Source organism: Mytilus californianus, unplaced genomic scaffold, assembly GCF_021869535.1.
Source record: "Mytilus californianus isolate M0D057914Y unplaced genomic scaffold, xbMytCali1.0.p SCAF_34, whole genome shotgun sequence".
Classification (NCBI taxonomy): Eukaryota; Metazoa; Mollusca; class Bivalvia; order Mytilida; family Mytilidae; genus Mytilus; species Mytilus californianus.
The window spans coordinates 1,944,169-1,959,960 of NW_026262684.1; the positions used below are offsets into that span (position 1 = coordinate 1,944,169).

A 15,792-nucleotide genomic window follows, 5' to 3' on the forward strand; every position below is an offset into this window, starting at 1 on the left:
AAATTATTTATTCATGTCACTTATTCCTTTTATTGGTTCTGAAAACAGTTTGATGCATTTTGCAGCTTTTTACCATTGCCATATTTAACATGTCTAATAATCATTTATTTGTATTCATAAATGCACACTGCATTGAACCAACTTTCTTCGCTTAATGTCACTTATTTTTTAGCTACATTTGCATGTACCACTGTTTATGCAATCTAGAGAATATATACGAGAAACATGATATTATTTTCCAACTGAAGCACAAAGAACATATAGACCTTGAATATAGATGAAGTGGAAAAGCACAATATTAATAAAACTTTCGCATTTCACTTACAGTGTAGCTTCTAATGTGAATATTTGGAAGATATACAGAAAAAACTAGACTTCCCTGCAAAAAGATGATTTTTACATTTCCAAAAAAAAATTAGGATTAAATCCTCTGGTCGTGGCCGACATAGCAAGCATATATTACCTATGCAGACAGCACTAGACATGACTAAGCATTACTTATCAACGTCACAACATTCAACAGATTCATTAATAGTGCTGATCAATTCCTCAATCTGCTTTACATGTTGTCCATTAACTTCCTTATCAAAATTTGCAAACTCCTCATTTTTCAACATATCTTCTAAAATATATTTAACTCTATAAATATCAAACAGAATACAGTCTGTGTTCCACAAATGAGGCGTTGTTAGTAATTTGGCAACTGTTTGAGTTATGTCCCCTTTGGTTGACAACCTGGTATCCATATGACTGGTTTCAAGTTCATTTTCCACTACATCAGTTGATTTAGTCTGCTGTTTCAATATTTCAATCCTTGGGAGAACAATTGTTCTCATGAAATCAAAGAATTCTGGAAAGTTTATTCCTTTGTCAGCTTTCAACATTATCTGTAAAATAAATATTTCATATTTAAATAGATACATCTCTCAGCCATCCTTAGTAATGAGATATGGTAAAATGTGTTTTTCTGGATACTTTGATGATATATGTGGTAACTTAACTGGCATTATTTCATGATAAGCAAAAAACTAAATTTGTTTTTGTTTGATATTAACACACAGTCATATTAATTTTTGTCCCCTGTGCATCTGACCACAGGGATATGGTTATAGTCTAAATCTGTCCTACCAAAACGCATCAATGCTCCAAGGCCATTTGCCATAAAGTTTTCATTCTTGGATAATATGTTTTCATATTCTTTGGTCAACAATGGTCGAGAGAGTTACTATATTGTCAGTTTGATTTATAATTTTTTTTTTTGATTTATAGGAAAAATAGATTTTGAAGATATAATATCGAAAGAACAAAATTATGGTGTGTGATTTAAAGCTTATTCATAAAATAAAACATAATAGAGACATCAATATTAATCATACAAATATTTACATATTGAACCTATCAGACATACTTATAATGAATTGTAATGGGTTAAAATATGTTGCATTAGAGTTTTTCAGTTGAGTTTTTTCTGGGTAAACTGTCTTCATGCTTAACCACAGACCCAGCAGCCCAGGCTTGTAAAATTGCTTTCGGGCCTGTAAAAATCATTTCTACAGGCCAACAGAATCTAACTGGTTAAAGGGAGATAATCTTATTTGAATCCTGTTCTATTGTCCTTACAAACATGACAAATGCAGATGGACAATATTTGTTCATTGTAGGAAAATACAAAATATATTTATATGAGCTTTGGAAAGAGAGAAAAGTGAGGCTCACTGAGCCTTTCTCCTGTTTTATAGCAAATACAAATACATTTTGTATTTTCCTACAATGTGCAAATATTGTTTTTATCCTGCACTTTAACATTTATACTTCTACTACCGAACTGTAAGACTTATTTTTTTTAATTCAAAATCAACATGACTTAAAAGAGGACCGCAAATTGAACTATGACGTAAACAGTAATTTGAATATAACCAGTCCCTCACAACAGAAGGGGAATACCAGGAGACTATAAATGTATATATATATGTAAGACTTGGATAGACGTCTGGTCAAGAATCTATGTCTGTTCCTTAAATAGACTTCCAAATCTGATGTCATAATACAATAAGATTCCAAATCAACAGCCAATTCTATGCCCCTCTAATCGCCTTTTTTTTTGTTGTTCTTAAATAAGTCCAATTTTTATACGACCGCCAAAAAATTATGGTTGTATATTGGTATGACGTTGGTGTCGTCGACGTCGTCATCTGGCGTCTTCGTCGTCCGGCGTCGTCGTCCGAAGATACATTGGTTTTCGCACTCTAACTTTAGTTTAAGTGAATTGATCTCTATGAAATTTTACCATAAGGTTCAATACCACAAAAGGAAGGTTGGGATTGATTTTGGGGGTAATGGTACCAACAGTTAAGGAATAAGGGGCCAAAAAGGGGCCAAAAATAAGCATTGTTTTAACTTCCAGACATAACTTGTGTGTTAGTGTATGGATCTCTCTGACATTGTACCACAAGGTTCCATATCACAAAGGGAATGATGGGATTGATTTTGGTGGTAATTGCCTCAAAATTTTAGGAATTAGGGGCCAAAAAAGGGGCAAAAAACAAGCATTTTTCTAGTTTCATGACAATAACTTGTGTGTAAGTGTATGGATCTTTCTGAAATTGTACTACAAGGTTCCATATCACAAAGGGAAAACTGGAATTGAGTTTGGGGGTAATTGCCCAAAACGTTTAGGAATAAGGGGCCAAAAAGGGGCCAAAAATAAGCATTTTTCTAGTTTCCAGACAATAACTTGTGTTCAAGAGTATGGATCTCTCTGAAATTGTACTGCAAGGTACCATACCACAAAGGGAAGGCTGTCATTGATTTTGGGGAGAATTGCCTCAAAATTTTAGGAATTAGGGGCCAAAAAGGGGCAAAAAACAAGCATTTTCTAGTTTTAGGACAGTAACTTGTGTGTTAGTGTATGGATCTTTATGAAATTGTACTACATGGTTCCATATCACAAAGGGAAAGCTGGGTTTGAGTTTGGGGGTAATTGCCCTAAACGTTTAGGAATTTGGGGCCAAAAAGGGGCAAAAAAACAAGCATTTTTCTAGTTTCCAGACAATAACTTGTGTTCAAGTGTATGGATCTCTCTGAAATTGTACTGCAAGGTACCATACCACAAAGGGAAGGCTGGGATTGAGTTTGGGGGTAATGAATCATAAGGGGGTTCAAAAAATTTGGGGGGAGGGATTTTTTTTCCCTTTTTTCCTTTTTTTTTCATTAAAATTTTCCATTTTAAATTGGTTATTTCTGATTTATATATAAAAGCAAATAATAATGATATGGTTCGAATAGGTAAATTAAAAATTTATAAGTTCTTAGACCACATTCATTCTGTGTCAGAAACCTATGCTGTGTCAAATATTTAATCACAATCCAAAGTCAGTGTGTATCAAGCTTGAATGTTGTGTCCATACTTGCCCCAACTGTTCAGGGTTCGACCTCTGCGGTCGTATCAAGCTGCGCCCAGCGGAGCATTTTATTGGCTTCTCTTATATTGACGTCTTTTTTACGGACTTGCCGCAATGACATCACAACATTGCTAAATGGTGGGTTGAACCAAAAACTTAAAAAGTAACTCATGACTTTTTTGTTGTTGTTTAATATACGATTTTATAATAATACTTTTTAACATTTAGCTGTATTTTGTCTATTATTTTTTGAGATTGTATATTGCCCTCTAGATGTCTTTCAATTATCTTTGTCGTTGGGTTGTTGTCTCATTGACGTTTATCTACATGTCGTTTATTTTGATGAATATGAAAGGAATATGACAGTGTAGATGGAGAGGATGAACTTCTTTCACCAAAATATTATTATCCATGAACATGTAATATGATGTCGGTGGTTATTTTATTTTCATATTGTCATTTTCTAATGTTTGCCCTTTTATTTTGATAAAGATATAAGAAAATAATTGGTTTCTTTAGGCAGGCTTATAATTACTCACAGACAAAACGACAGATAATATAAACAAAGATCAAACTAAAAATAAATGATTAAATACTGGACATCGATGAATGACAATCTCATCGATTGGACGTCATTTTTGGTAATACATGTACATGAACGTCAATTAGAGGGTAAAAATATTGGACACTGATTTGAGAAAGTGACGTCACATTGGACATCTATTTTAGGAACAGACTTCAATTAGAGACTAGACATCCATTTCAGTCTAACATATAATACTATACTTTATCACTTCATATTGTCTGTCAACCTGTAATGGTATAGTAGAAATGTTGATTGCAGGATAAATGTACAGGTACAAATATGTAAGAAATATGTAAGAAATGTATGACTTGTGTCAAAAGTCCAGACGTCTCTAATATGTATTTACTTCTACTGATTCAGTCAGAACCCTTGGTATTACCTGACAGTGCTGGTACCAGTCCCCATCTACCATTTTTGCCTCCTTCACATCCTGTATTTCTTGTTCTACTTCCATAAGTCCCAGTTTTAGGTAGTTCCAACTTATATCAACATTACAACCATTTAACCAGTTATGATTTATAGATATTGTATCCTCCTGGAAATAAACACAATCCATTCCTTTGCCCTTTAGAAAATTTATGTAGGTTAATGAACAGTTTAAACTATTTCCTATTTCAACAGCATCCTCTAAATTATAAATGCTAATGTGGATGCATTTATTTTGGTGGATACCAATTTTCTTGGATTGAGGAAAAATTATATTTTTGTGGATATTTGATTTCATCGATTTTCCAAAGTCTGCATTCAAATGCTATAGAAAATTTGTACGCCATTGAACATTTAATTTTCTGGTTCACTTTTACCCATGAAATCCACAAAAACTGATATCCCAGGAATAATAATGAATCGACGGTACTTTTATTCAGATTTTTGTGTAGTGCTTTTGGAGAAACTTTTTTTTCCAGAGTTATTTGATTTTCATTGACTTTTGATTTGTTTGCTCTCTGAATCTATCTAATAGTATTCCTTATATTTTAGTTCATTACACAAAAGTAACATGATAATTTCAGAAACATTTGCAGTGTCTGAATAAATAATAAAATGCTTCGCTGAGCACAGCTGGATACGACTGCAGAGGTCCAACCCTGAACAGTTTGGGCAAAAATGGACACAATATTCGTGCTTGATACAGGTCTGAATTTGGATTGTAATTAAATATTTGACACATAATAGGTTTCTGACACCGAATAACTGTAGTCAAAGAACTTAGAATTGGTTATATGATTTGAATTTATATTTCTTTTTTACCCCCCCTAGATTTTTTATCACCTCCTCCCCTCCCCCCTTTTCCAAAAAAAAAATCTTTCCCTCAAGATATGGTCATAATCTCAATTCAAATTTCCAATGGAGTTTGCAACCATAATTACCAATTTAAATACATCATAAAAGTTTTAAAATAGAAAATGACATACATTATCATTGCTAAAATTAATATTCCTTTAATAGTAACTTCTAAGAATAAATTGACAGCTAATCACCTCAAGACAATTCAAACTCTCTTTATACATAATTCAAAAGCAGTGTAAGGGAGGTAATCCAAACATACACAACATTGTACTTTAAATGTGTTTGGATTACCTCCCTTACACTGCTTTTAAATTGTCCATTAACCAGGAAACCTTTGCCTTCCCCCTTTTTTGCCCCTAATTCCTAAACGGTTTGAGCCATAACCCCCAAAGTCAATCCTAACCATCCCTTTGTGGTATGGAAACTTGTGGTATAATATCAGAGAGATTCATACACCGTTCCGCAAGTTATTGTCTGGAAACTAGAAAAATGCTTATTTGGGCCCTTTTTTGGCCCCCTTATTCAGAAACTGTTAGGACCATAACCCCCAAAATCGATCCCAACCTTCCTTTTGTGGTTATAAACCTTGTGTTTAAATTTCATAGATTTCTATTTACTTATACTAAAGTTATTGTCCGGAAACCAAATGTCTTCGGACGACGACGACGTGATACCAATATACGACCACAAAATTTTTTTGCGGTCGTATAAAAACGTTGTCTGCATTCACATCAACTGAAGGGTGATGTGAGTCATGTGACCAATGTCACCTTATGGTAGGCTTTAATCAAGGTGAGAAGGTCCAAATAATTGTGATCATATTTGTTTACGTGGAAATCTATTTAAATCGTTTCATTTGTTTAATTTGCCTGTGTGAAAAACTAGGGGGATGCATGGATACATGTCAACTGATCACCTTTTCAACCTCCAAATTGAAACAGAAACTACTGTGGATTCATCTATTTCTGTGGGTACCAATGTTCATGGATTGAGTAAAATTTGTATGTTAATAGATATTAAAACTTGTGGCTTTGCTAAAGTTTGCATATAAGTCTACCCAAAAATTATACTTTGTTGAACATTTAAATTAATTGGTATCCCAGGAGTAATAATGAATTCACAGTATCTCAAAACTGGGATTAAAACATTGATCTATTAGTACCAGCTTAGAATTTTCAAAATACACCATACGTTATCACTGGATGCATCAAATATGGATAAAAGAGAAAAGCAATCAAGACCAAGCTTTGATTTCTTTTATTTGTATTTGTTATTATTTATAACTCCAGTGGAAATAAAAATAAACTTACAAGATTGAAAACTTGATGATGCCAGCCACTTGGGACAAAAATAACCTCCCCTGGTAACTGTGTCACTTCTATTCTGTGTTTTAGTTTAGTGAATTTGGGGTATTTCTTAGGATTCTTCAAATCCTCAGAATTAACATCAAAAACAAGTTGTCCGTGAACATCTTTCAAACATTCTTCTTCACCTGAAATTTTAAACACACTATGTTTGTCTGAATTTGAATGAAGGACATTGATAGTGTGCTTGACTAGAAATCATTGATTCACTGTGTGTAATATAAAAATGTGAAAGATAAATATCTAATTTCCTTGCAATTCCACTTTTCTGTACAAAGGGAGATAACTCTTGCTTATTTCATTCATACTAATAAAACTAGCAATTATCACTTTTAATGATATTATTTTATTTCTTTTTTAAACAATACACTTAGGTAGAACAGTATATGAGACCTTCATGATCTAAAAAGTCTAAGATAATAATCTGGAAAATCTAAAGAACTGTACTTAGACAAACTAATGTTTTCTTTACAATACAATAAAAACTTCTGTTTTCAATCTTTTCCCTGTCAGAACAAGATTGCACGTAAAAAGGACAATTGTAAAAGGTATTCTACATCCAAATATGTAATGCAAATATAATTTCTGCTTACTTATATCCTTTTTTTATATATGGTGAACCAACTCCTGAAGTAATGATCATGTGGTATAGTATATAGTGGGTGGATCTAAATAGGTATTCACAGTTGTCACCAAGGTAACAGATAAAACTACATTAAAGACAACAAATTCCTAACATTACTACTAAGTAAATACCTTATCTGGGTCTACATGTCTTGTCAACAAGTGTGGTGTCTTCAGGACAGGTAATAGCATGAAACAAAACATTGTTGGCAAAACATATAGACCATTGTTAATAAAATGCTTCGCTGGGCGCAGCTTGATACGACCGCAGAGGTCGAACCCTGAACAGTTGGGGCAAGTATGGACACAACATTCAAGTTTGATACAGCTCTGAATTTGGATTGTGATTAAATATTTGACACAGCATAGGTTTCTGACACAGAAAGAATGTGGTCTAAGAACTTCAATTTTTTTAATTTACCTACCGGTATTATGGTCCAATGTCCAAAATCAAAATACATGGTTAGATTCAGCATATCAAAGAACCCCATATATTCAATTTTTGTTGAAATCAAACTAAGTTTAATTTTGGACCCTTTGGACCTTAATGTAGACCAATTTAAAAAACGGGACCCAAAAATAAAAATCTAAAAACACGGTTAGATTTGGCATATCAAAGAACCCCAATAATTCAATTTTTGATGAAATCAAACAAAGTTTAATTTTGGACCCTTTTGACCTCAATATGAACCAATTTGATAGTGGGCCCACAAATAAAAAATCTAAATACATGGTAAGATTCAGCATATCAAAGAACCCCATGTATTCAATTTTTGTTGAAATCAAACAAAGATTAATTTTGGACCCCAATTTGGACCAACTTGAAAACTGGGCCAAAAATCTAAAATCTAAATACATGTTTAGATTCAGCATATCAAAGAACCCCATATATTCAATTTTTGTTGAAATCAAACAAAGTTTAATTTTGGACCCCAACTTGGACCAACTTGAAAACTGGGCCCATAATCAAAAATCTAAACACATTTTAAGATTCAGCATATCAAAGAACCCCAAAAATTCAATTTTTGTTAAAATCAAACTAAGTTTAATTTTGGACCCTTTGGACCTTAATGTAGACCAATTTAAAAAACGGGACCCAAAATTAAAAATCTAAATACACGGTTAGATTTGGCATATCAAAGAACCCCAATAATTCAATTTTTGATGAAATCAAACAAATTTTAATTTTGGACCCTTTTGACCTCAATATGAACCAATTTGATAGCGGGCCCACAAATGAAAAATCTAAATACATGGTAAGATTCAGCATATCAAAGAACCCCATATATTCAATTTTTGTTGAAATCAAACAAAGTTTAATTTTGGACCCCAATTTGGACCAACTTGAAAACTGGGCCAAAAATCTAAAATCTAAATACATGTTTAGATTCAGCATATCAAAGAACCCCATATATTCAATTTTTGTTGAAATCAAACAAAGTTTAATTTTGTTGGACCCCAACTTGGACCAACTTGAAAACTGGGCCCATAATCAAAAATCTAAACACATGTTTAGATTCAGCATATCAAAGAACCCCAAGAATTCAATTTTTGTTAAAATCAAACTAAGTTTAATTTTGGACCCTTTGGACCTTAATGTAGACCAATTTAAAAAACGGGACCCAAAATTAAAAATCTAAATACACGGTTAGATTTGGCATATCAAAGAACCCCAATAATTCAATTTTTGATGAAATCAAACAAATTTTAATTTTGGACCCTTTTGACCTCAATATGAACCAATTTGATAGCGGGGTCCACAAATAAAAAATCTAATTACATGGTTAGATTCAGCATATCAAAGAACCCCATATATTCAATTTTTGTTGAAATCAAACAAAGTTTAATTTTGGACCCCAATGTGGACCAACTTGAAAACTGGGCCAGAAATCAAAAATCTAAATACATGTTTAGATTCAGCATATCAAAGAACCCCATATATTCAATTTTTGTTAAAATCAAACAAAGTTTAATTTTGGACCCTTTGGACCTTAATGTAGACCAATTTGAAAACTGGACCCGAAATTAAAAATCTAAATACACGGTTAGATTCGGCATAACAAATAAATAAATGTGGTCAAAGATTTTATAAATCTAATGCACCATACTGGTCTTCCTTTATAAATATGCATTTCTTTAAACATAATTTAAAAGCAGTGTAAGGGAAGTAACCAAAACGTTGTATTTGGATTACCTCCCTTACACTGTTTTAAATTATCTTAATTGTTCATTAACCATTACTTTATACATAATTTAAAAGCAGTGTAAGGGAGATAATTTCAATGATGTATTTGATTTATCTCCCTTACACTGCTTTAAATTATGTTTTGTACTAAAGTTTTTGTCCATTATTCTTAAACGGTTTGAGCAATAACCCCCCAAAGCAAATCCTAACCATCCCTTTGTGGTATGGAAACTTGTAGTATAATTTCAGAGAGATCCATACACCGTTCCACAGTTATTGTCTGGAAACTAGAAAATGCTTATTTTTGGCCCCTTTTTGGCCCCTAATTCCTTAACTGTTGGTACCATAACCCCCAAAATCAATCCCCACCTTCCTTTTGTGGTATTGAACCTTATGGTAAAATTTCATAGAGATCCATTCACTTAAACTATAGTTAGAGTGCGAAAACTAATGCGTCTTCGGACAACGACGCCAACGTCATACCAATATACAACCACAAAAATTTTTTGGCGGTTGTATAAAAATAATTACTTAATGATAATTTAAGGGTGCTGTTGTCTTTTATATCCTTTATTTCAAATGAAATTGCAAAATGTGTTTACATTTGAAACTAAGATGGAACTGGCAAGTGGCCATGGACACTAAATAGTACACCTCATTACAAATAAGATTCTGGTCCTAAAAGAATTGCATTATTCTTAAAAAAATCTACCTGGAGGAAAAAAGATCCACTTCTTCTTTCCGCAGACATTAGCTGACCAACTGAAAGATCTGAACACATCAGCATGGAATGGTGTCCTGTAACAAAAAATCATAAAAATATCATAGGCATAGAAATATACATGAGGAGGAATTCAACTAGACCATGTTTATGTTTCAAATTTTAAGATCAAATATAAGTTTTTGAAATTTTGGTAAAATATAATTTTTGAAATCTATAATAGTGAATACAAAAAACTTGTTAGTGATTGATTTTTTTCTCTATATTTTACCAACTTTTTTTTCTTCAAATTTTTGGGGCCTCGGTGGCCGAGTGGTCTAAGTAGTTACTTCTGTTATCACTAGCCAGTCGACACTGAGGTTGTGAGTTCGAACCCCACTCGTGCGGGTGCACTTGACTCCAATCTTAATTGACTAGGATTGTCAGTTTTCCTATCGAAGGTCGGTGGTTTTCAATAAAATCTGGCCGCCACGAAATAGCCCAAAAGCGGTGCTTAAAAGTGGCGTTAAAACACCAAAAATTAAAAAAAATAAAATCTTCAATTTTTTTTTATCTTTCTCTTGAAAACAACTGTTGAACTTTTTTTTATTTTTATTCTTTTTTATAACATAATTTTAGGTGCTGGATTTTGTTCATTACTGAACACTTTATAGCCAACTATACAGTATGAGTTTTTCTCATTGTTGAAGGCTGTACGGTTGCCTATAATTGCTTACATCCACTTCATTTGATCTTTGGTGGATAGTTGTCACATTGACAATCATACCACATCTCCTTATTTTTATACTGTGTGTGTGGTCTATAGATAATCAATTTCTAGTCCATAAACCTTAGACATGTAATTTTCTCACTAACAATTTATCATTCCATATTTTGATATGTTATTGATTATTTAAAAGTTAGTTTGTCCCTTAATTAAATTGTTTGTCTTTACATATTTTCAATCATAAATTTAATCTCCAAAATATTTTCTTTAACCCTAGCAACTGAGAAATTTTATAGAGTAAACTGATTTTTTTTTTACCAAGAACCTTTTGGTCCCATGTAAACAAATCTGTAATCATCACAAATCTCATTTCTCTGGTCCCAGTATTCATTCATCCAGTCTGAGGTAAAATATCCTGGGGTTTCATAGGCTTTGTAGTCTGGAAACTCTCTGAAAAAAAAAAAATGTCCTAGAAAAATTCAGTTTTAAGAAGAGGACTGATTTTTACAGTTTGTTCATATGGTTTGTTGTTACACCACTGTCCAAGGTTAGGGGAAGGGTTGGGAGCTCAAAAACATGTTTAACCCTGCCACATTCTATATGTGCCTGTCCCATCTCAGGAGCCTGTATTTCAGGGATTGTCAGTTCAAGACTGTGATATCTGTTTTTCATAAGCTGTAATGTTATAAATAAGGCCTTTAGTTTCATTGTTTGAAAATTTTCATATTTTTCATGTTTGGGCCTTTATAGCTGACTTTTCTGTATGGGTTTACAAGGCTTCGTGTTGAAGACCGTACTGTGACCTATAATGGTTTACTTTTATAAATTTTGACTTGGATGGAGAGTTGTCTCATTGGCACTCATACCACATCTTCTTATATCTATTAATTCGTTATTGATAGCCATACAGGGCCATATAATTGCTTATACCCACATCATTTGAAAACTGGTGGATAGTTGTCTTATTGGCAATCTAACCACATCTCCTTATTTTCATAATGACTGTAACATGTTTATATGACAACAGAAATCACAGTCTGTTAAAAATGAAATCAAACTGAAAAGCGAATGAATATGAGGTGAAAGATGTAAGATGCTGGCTATTAAGAAATTTGAATTTCTTGGAAATATCCTTGAAGAAAGAGTGGACGAAGGCCCTAATGCTACGATTTAAAAAACCATTTATCAAAAATTACTATACAATAGCTAAACTGATCAATGTATGAATAAACATATGTAAATGTCTGATACTAATTTAAGTCACTCAGGGGTATTACTTAAACAAGTAATATTTATACACATTCATACAGATGTTAGTAATATTAACATGAAAAGAGTAAGATTTTTTACCTTGCAATTACACTTTTATGAATACTAAAGACAACAATTGAAGAAATACAATTAAACCTTTTATAAGTCTGAATGTGTCATTTTCTAAGGGATATAACTCTATTTCCCAAATTATTTACGAGTACCAATAAATAAATAAAAACACTAGTAGAAGTATAACCCCTGGCTGTACATGCTGTAAGTGAATAAAACACTGTTTTTTTCTAAAAAAAAAAAACCTTAATCAAGTATGCATACTAAAAATTTGTTTGTAAATTTCTTCACTTGTCTTAAAAATCTAGGCAGTTATCACTTTCTAAAATATTCTATGTCATGTATGTCTTGATAACTGATATACTGTTATAAAACAAAACTCTATAGGGAACACAACCAAAATGTTCATGCCTCAAATCTCAAAAATAAGGAGCAGCTTCCAGTTATTTCACCTCAACTTTCTATAAATATATATTTGCCTTTATTTATAAGGTTGTTTAAGGGGACAATTTAAATGATATATCCATTAGATCACCTTAGCTCTTTGGATTATGTGATATAAGTATTTTCAAACATATGTAGCCTGATTACTGGTTAGTTAAAAACTAAATGAAACTGAGTCTTATGGGTTTTCATATGTCTTTACCTGTTGAAATGAAAATCTTTCAGATACAAGCAGTCCATGTCCGAAGGGTAACCCCTTTGTTTATACTTCTCCCAGTAGGACATAAAGTCATGTATTGTCATCTCAGACTTTGGATGTGAACCATATTTCTCCTTTTTACAATTGGCAACAGGTACACATGCATTTCCTGGAAGATATTTATTGTATACCAATGAATAAATATATATATAATGCTTATACATATTCACGGTGTATATTCAGAACGCTTCCTTTCCATTTCAATCATCAGTAACGCTTGCTTTTTTATTCCAGAAGTGTGTACCATCTGATAGGACTACATGTACAGTGTAGGTTGCTACAATCTTTCAAAAAATAATGAATTACCAGTTTTCTTGAATGAAATTGAAGTTGATGGAAGGAAATACCGCTTTTGATATCAAAATGGAAGAATATTTTCACACAACCTTAAAGATAATTTTGAAATTCTCCAATTATGTCACCAGGTCCTCATCTTAAGTATGTTTTGAAACAGTTTAAGACGACTTAAATGCTAAACATGCTAAATAGAGCTTTTTTTTTTGTGTGTGCAACAATTCAATTATAAATAAAGCTTTTGAGCTTAAACCACAGGCACTTGTTTCTATCCATGGGAAAGTGGACTATAATCAATATATAATCATGATAATAGAAGTATAAACAGATAGTTGACCTTCCCATGGATAGAAAAAAGTTCATTATAAAGTCAAACCTGTATTAAGCAGTCACTCATGGGAAGTATCAAAAGTGACCGCTCAAGAGAGGTGACTTTTTAAACCTGTTAAATGAGGTTCTGAAAAAATTCCAATTCCAACATCGCACGTGGCCGGGATCTGGGTAGCCTGGCATCCTGGTCAAACCTCCTCATTGGGAGTAGTGTGCTAGGATCCCAGGCTAGGATCGGGGCAAATTGTTCTAGTGTTTTCAATCGATACAGTTATTGTTTGTGTGATCAGACAAATAATAAACAGTCAGGGGACTTATTGAAATAAGTGATTTTTAAATCACTTATTTAAGTAGCAAATTCGAAGTTTTGTCACAAATTGTGATTTTGTAGTTTTACCAAAATTTTTAACACAAAGGTTTAGATAATATCTTTTCATTAGTAAAATTGAAAAAAATGAACTTTTTGCTTCTTTTAAGCAGCAAGATTTATGCCTTTGATGCAATCATTTAGCTGCAAATTCTATTTTAGTTGAAAAAATGCTATAAAAATGGCTTTACATTATAATGAACTGATACTTTCTTAACAGATTTTTCCCAGCAGTGGGAGTATTTTTCCTGTAAAATTCAAGGTTTCATCTTATAGATTATGTAATAAAATTCTACTGTTCGTGATCAAAATTTCACTGTTTGGGGGTGTTGAAATTAGTGGGGGTTATTAAAATAAAGATACTTAAAGAAGTGATTTTTAGGAAGGAAATTGAGGTATGATACTTAAACAAGTGATTTTTATGTCATTATCCTAGATTTAGTACAAGGTCATCCTATCAACACAGATGTTGGTTCTGATAATTTTAGCAACATAATTAGTCCCTAGATCATTAGTATTCTATATTTAAAGCTACAATAAAATTAAATCACTTAGTCTAGTGATTAATTTGTACTACTTAAATAGGTGATTATTAAAGAAAGACAACTCTTATTTCCAACCTTTATGGACATAATGTTACTTGAATCAGTGATTTAGAAAATCACTCATTTTTTAAAGTAAGTCCCCTGACTGATAAATAGTGGATTCCAGTGTTTTAAATTTGAAGAAAAATATTCATGGAGAAACAAGTCAAGGATACAGTTTTCAATGGAAACTGAAAGGAGTGGAACGCAAGAAATTCACAAATTCACCTCCTACATTGTCCTACTGTGCGATCTCTGTTGCAAACGGGTTCCAATTCTGATTTTGGCCTCGATATTGATTACACATGTTCATATATTTATTTTTTTTTGTCAAATTGATTATTTGCTTGTTAAAACATGAAAATGGCCATTGTTAAAAGGTGAAATGACGATTTTGTGCGAAAAATAGGTGACCGCTCACTGAGTTAGACAGGTAACCGCTGAAAAATATTAAATGATACAGAGAAAACGTTTGGGAGGGTTTGAAAAGAGGGACGAAAGATACCAGAGGGACAGTCAAACTCATAAATCGAAAACAAACTGACAACACCATGGCCAAAATAAAAAGACAAACAGACAAATAATAGTACAGATGACACAACATAGAAAACTAAAGACTTTATATATATAAGCAATACGAACCCCACCAAAAACTGGGGGTGATCTCAGGTGCTCCGGAAGGGTAAGCAGATCCTGCTCCACATGTGGCACCCGTCGTGTTGCTTATGTTATCACAAATCCGTAAATAGTCTAATTCGGTAGGTCACATTCGTGAAAAGGGAAGGGTATTGCAGTTACGACATAAGGAACATATCCGATATCATCTGTGAAATGGTTATTCCATAGATAGAAACAAATGCCTTTGTCACAGGCTGTGGCTTGAACAGCTGATCCAAAATGTTTTAAAATAAAATTTAAGTTTACAAGTACATCATGTACATATTTTACCAAATCTTGTTTGAAGAAATTCGAAATTTGGGCTTCCATCTGTTAGGCACCATTCTTTTCTACTTTTCCAGTTTTTAGTGAAGTCTGTTGATAAGATGCACGGATAATTTGGGAGCAAATATTTCAAGAAAAAGTCTTGATAAGTTTTTTTCACTTCTATTTTCGGAATTTGTATTAATTCTGTGGAATTATTCCTCAATAGCATGATTTCCTCGTTTTTGTAGGGAAACATTTTCAAAAATGGGTTATCTGAAAAAACGTCATATGTAATTACAGAGTTATTTCATCAGAAATATAAGCTTATGTTTCGAAAAGTTATAAAATGTTATGGGCGCAGACATCTTTAATAGTGATGTTCATGTTAAAAAA

At 32.6% G+C, this 15,792-nt stretch overlaps 1 protein-coding gene across 1 annotated transcript; it reads right to left on the bottom strand.

Moving 5' to 3' along the window:
* Positions 1-152: 152 nt before the first annotated feature.
* Positions 153-15,759, bottom strand: LOC127736623 (2-oxoglutarate and iron-dependent oxygenase JMJD4-like). The gene is made up of 7 exons (XM_052247181.1): positions 15,424-15,759; positions 12,844-13,009; positions 11,193-11,324; positions 10,160-10,245; positions 6,585-6,766; positions 4,367-4,522; positions 153-887 (listed from the first exon to the last, which is right to left on the bottom strand). Exons 1-7 carry the CDS (start codon positions 15,653-15,655, stop codon positions 495-497), a joined length of 1,347 nt encoding a protein of 448 aa, XP_052103141.1. The 5' UTR covers positions 15,656-15,759; the 3' UTR covers positions 153-494.
* Positions 15,760-15,792: the final 33 nt, after the last annotated feature.

Excerpts from the sequence above, each read along its gene's own strand:
- LOC127736623 (XM_052247181.1), bottom strand. The coding sequence starts at position 15,655 with ATGTTTCCCTACAAAAACGAGGAAATCATGCTATTGAGGAATAATTCC. Across the intron at positions 13,010-15,423 it reads ATTTCTTCAAACAAGATTTG|GAAATGCATGTGTACCTGTT; the intron begins GTAAAATATGTA and ends AATATCTTCCAG. Across the intron at positions 4,523-6,584 it reads ATCATCAAGTTTTCAATCTT|GAGGATACAATATCTATAAA; the intron begins GTAAGTTTATTT and ends GTTTATTTCCAG.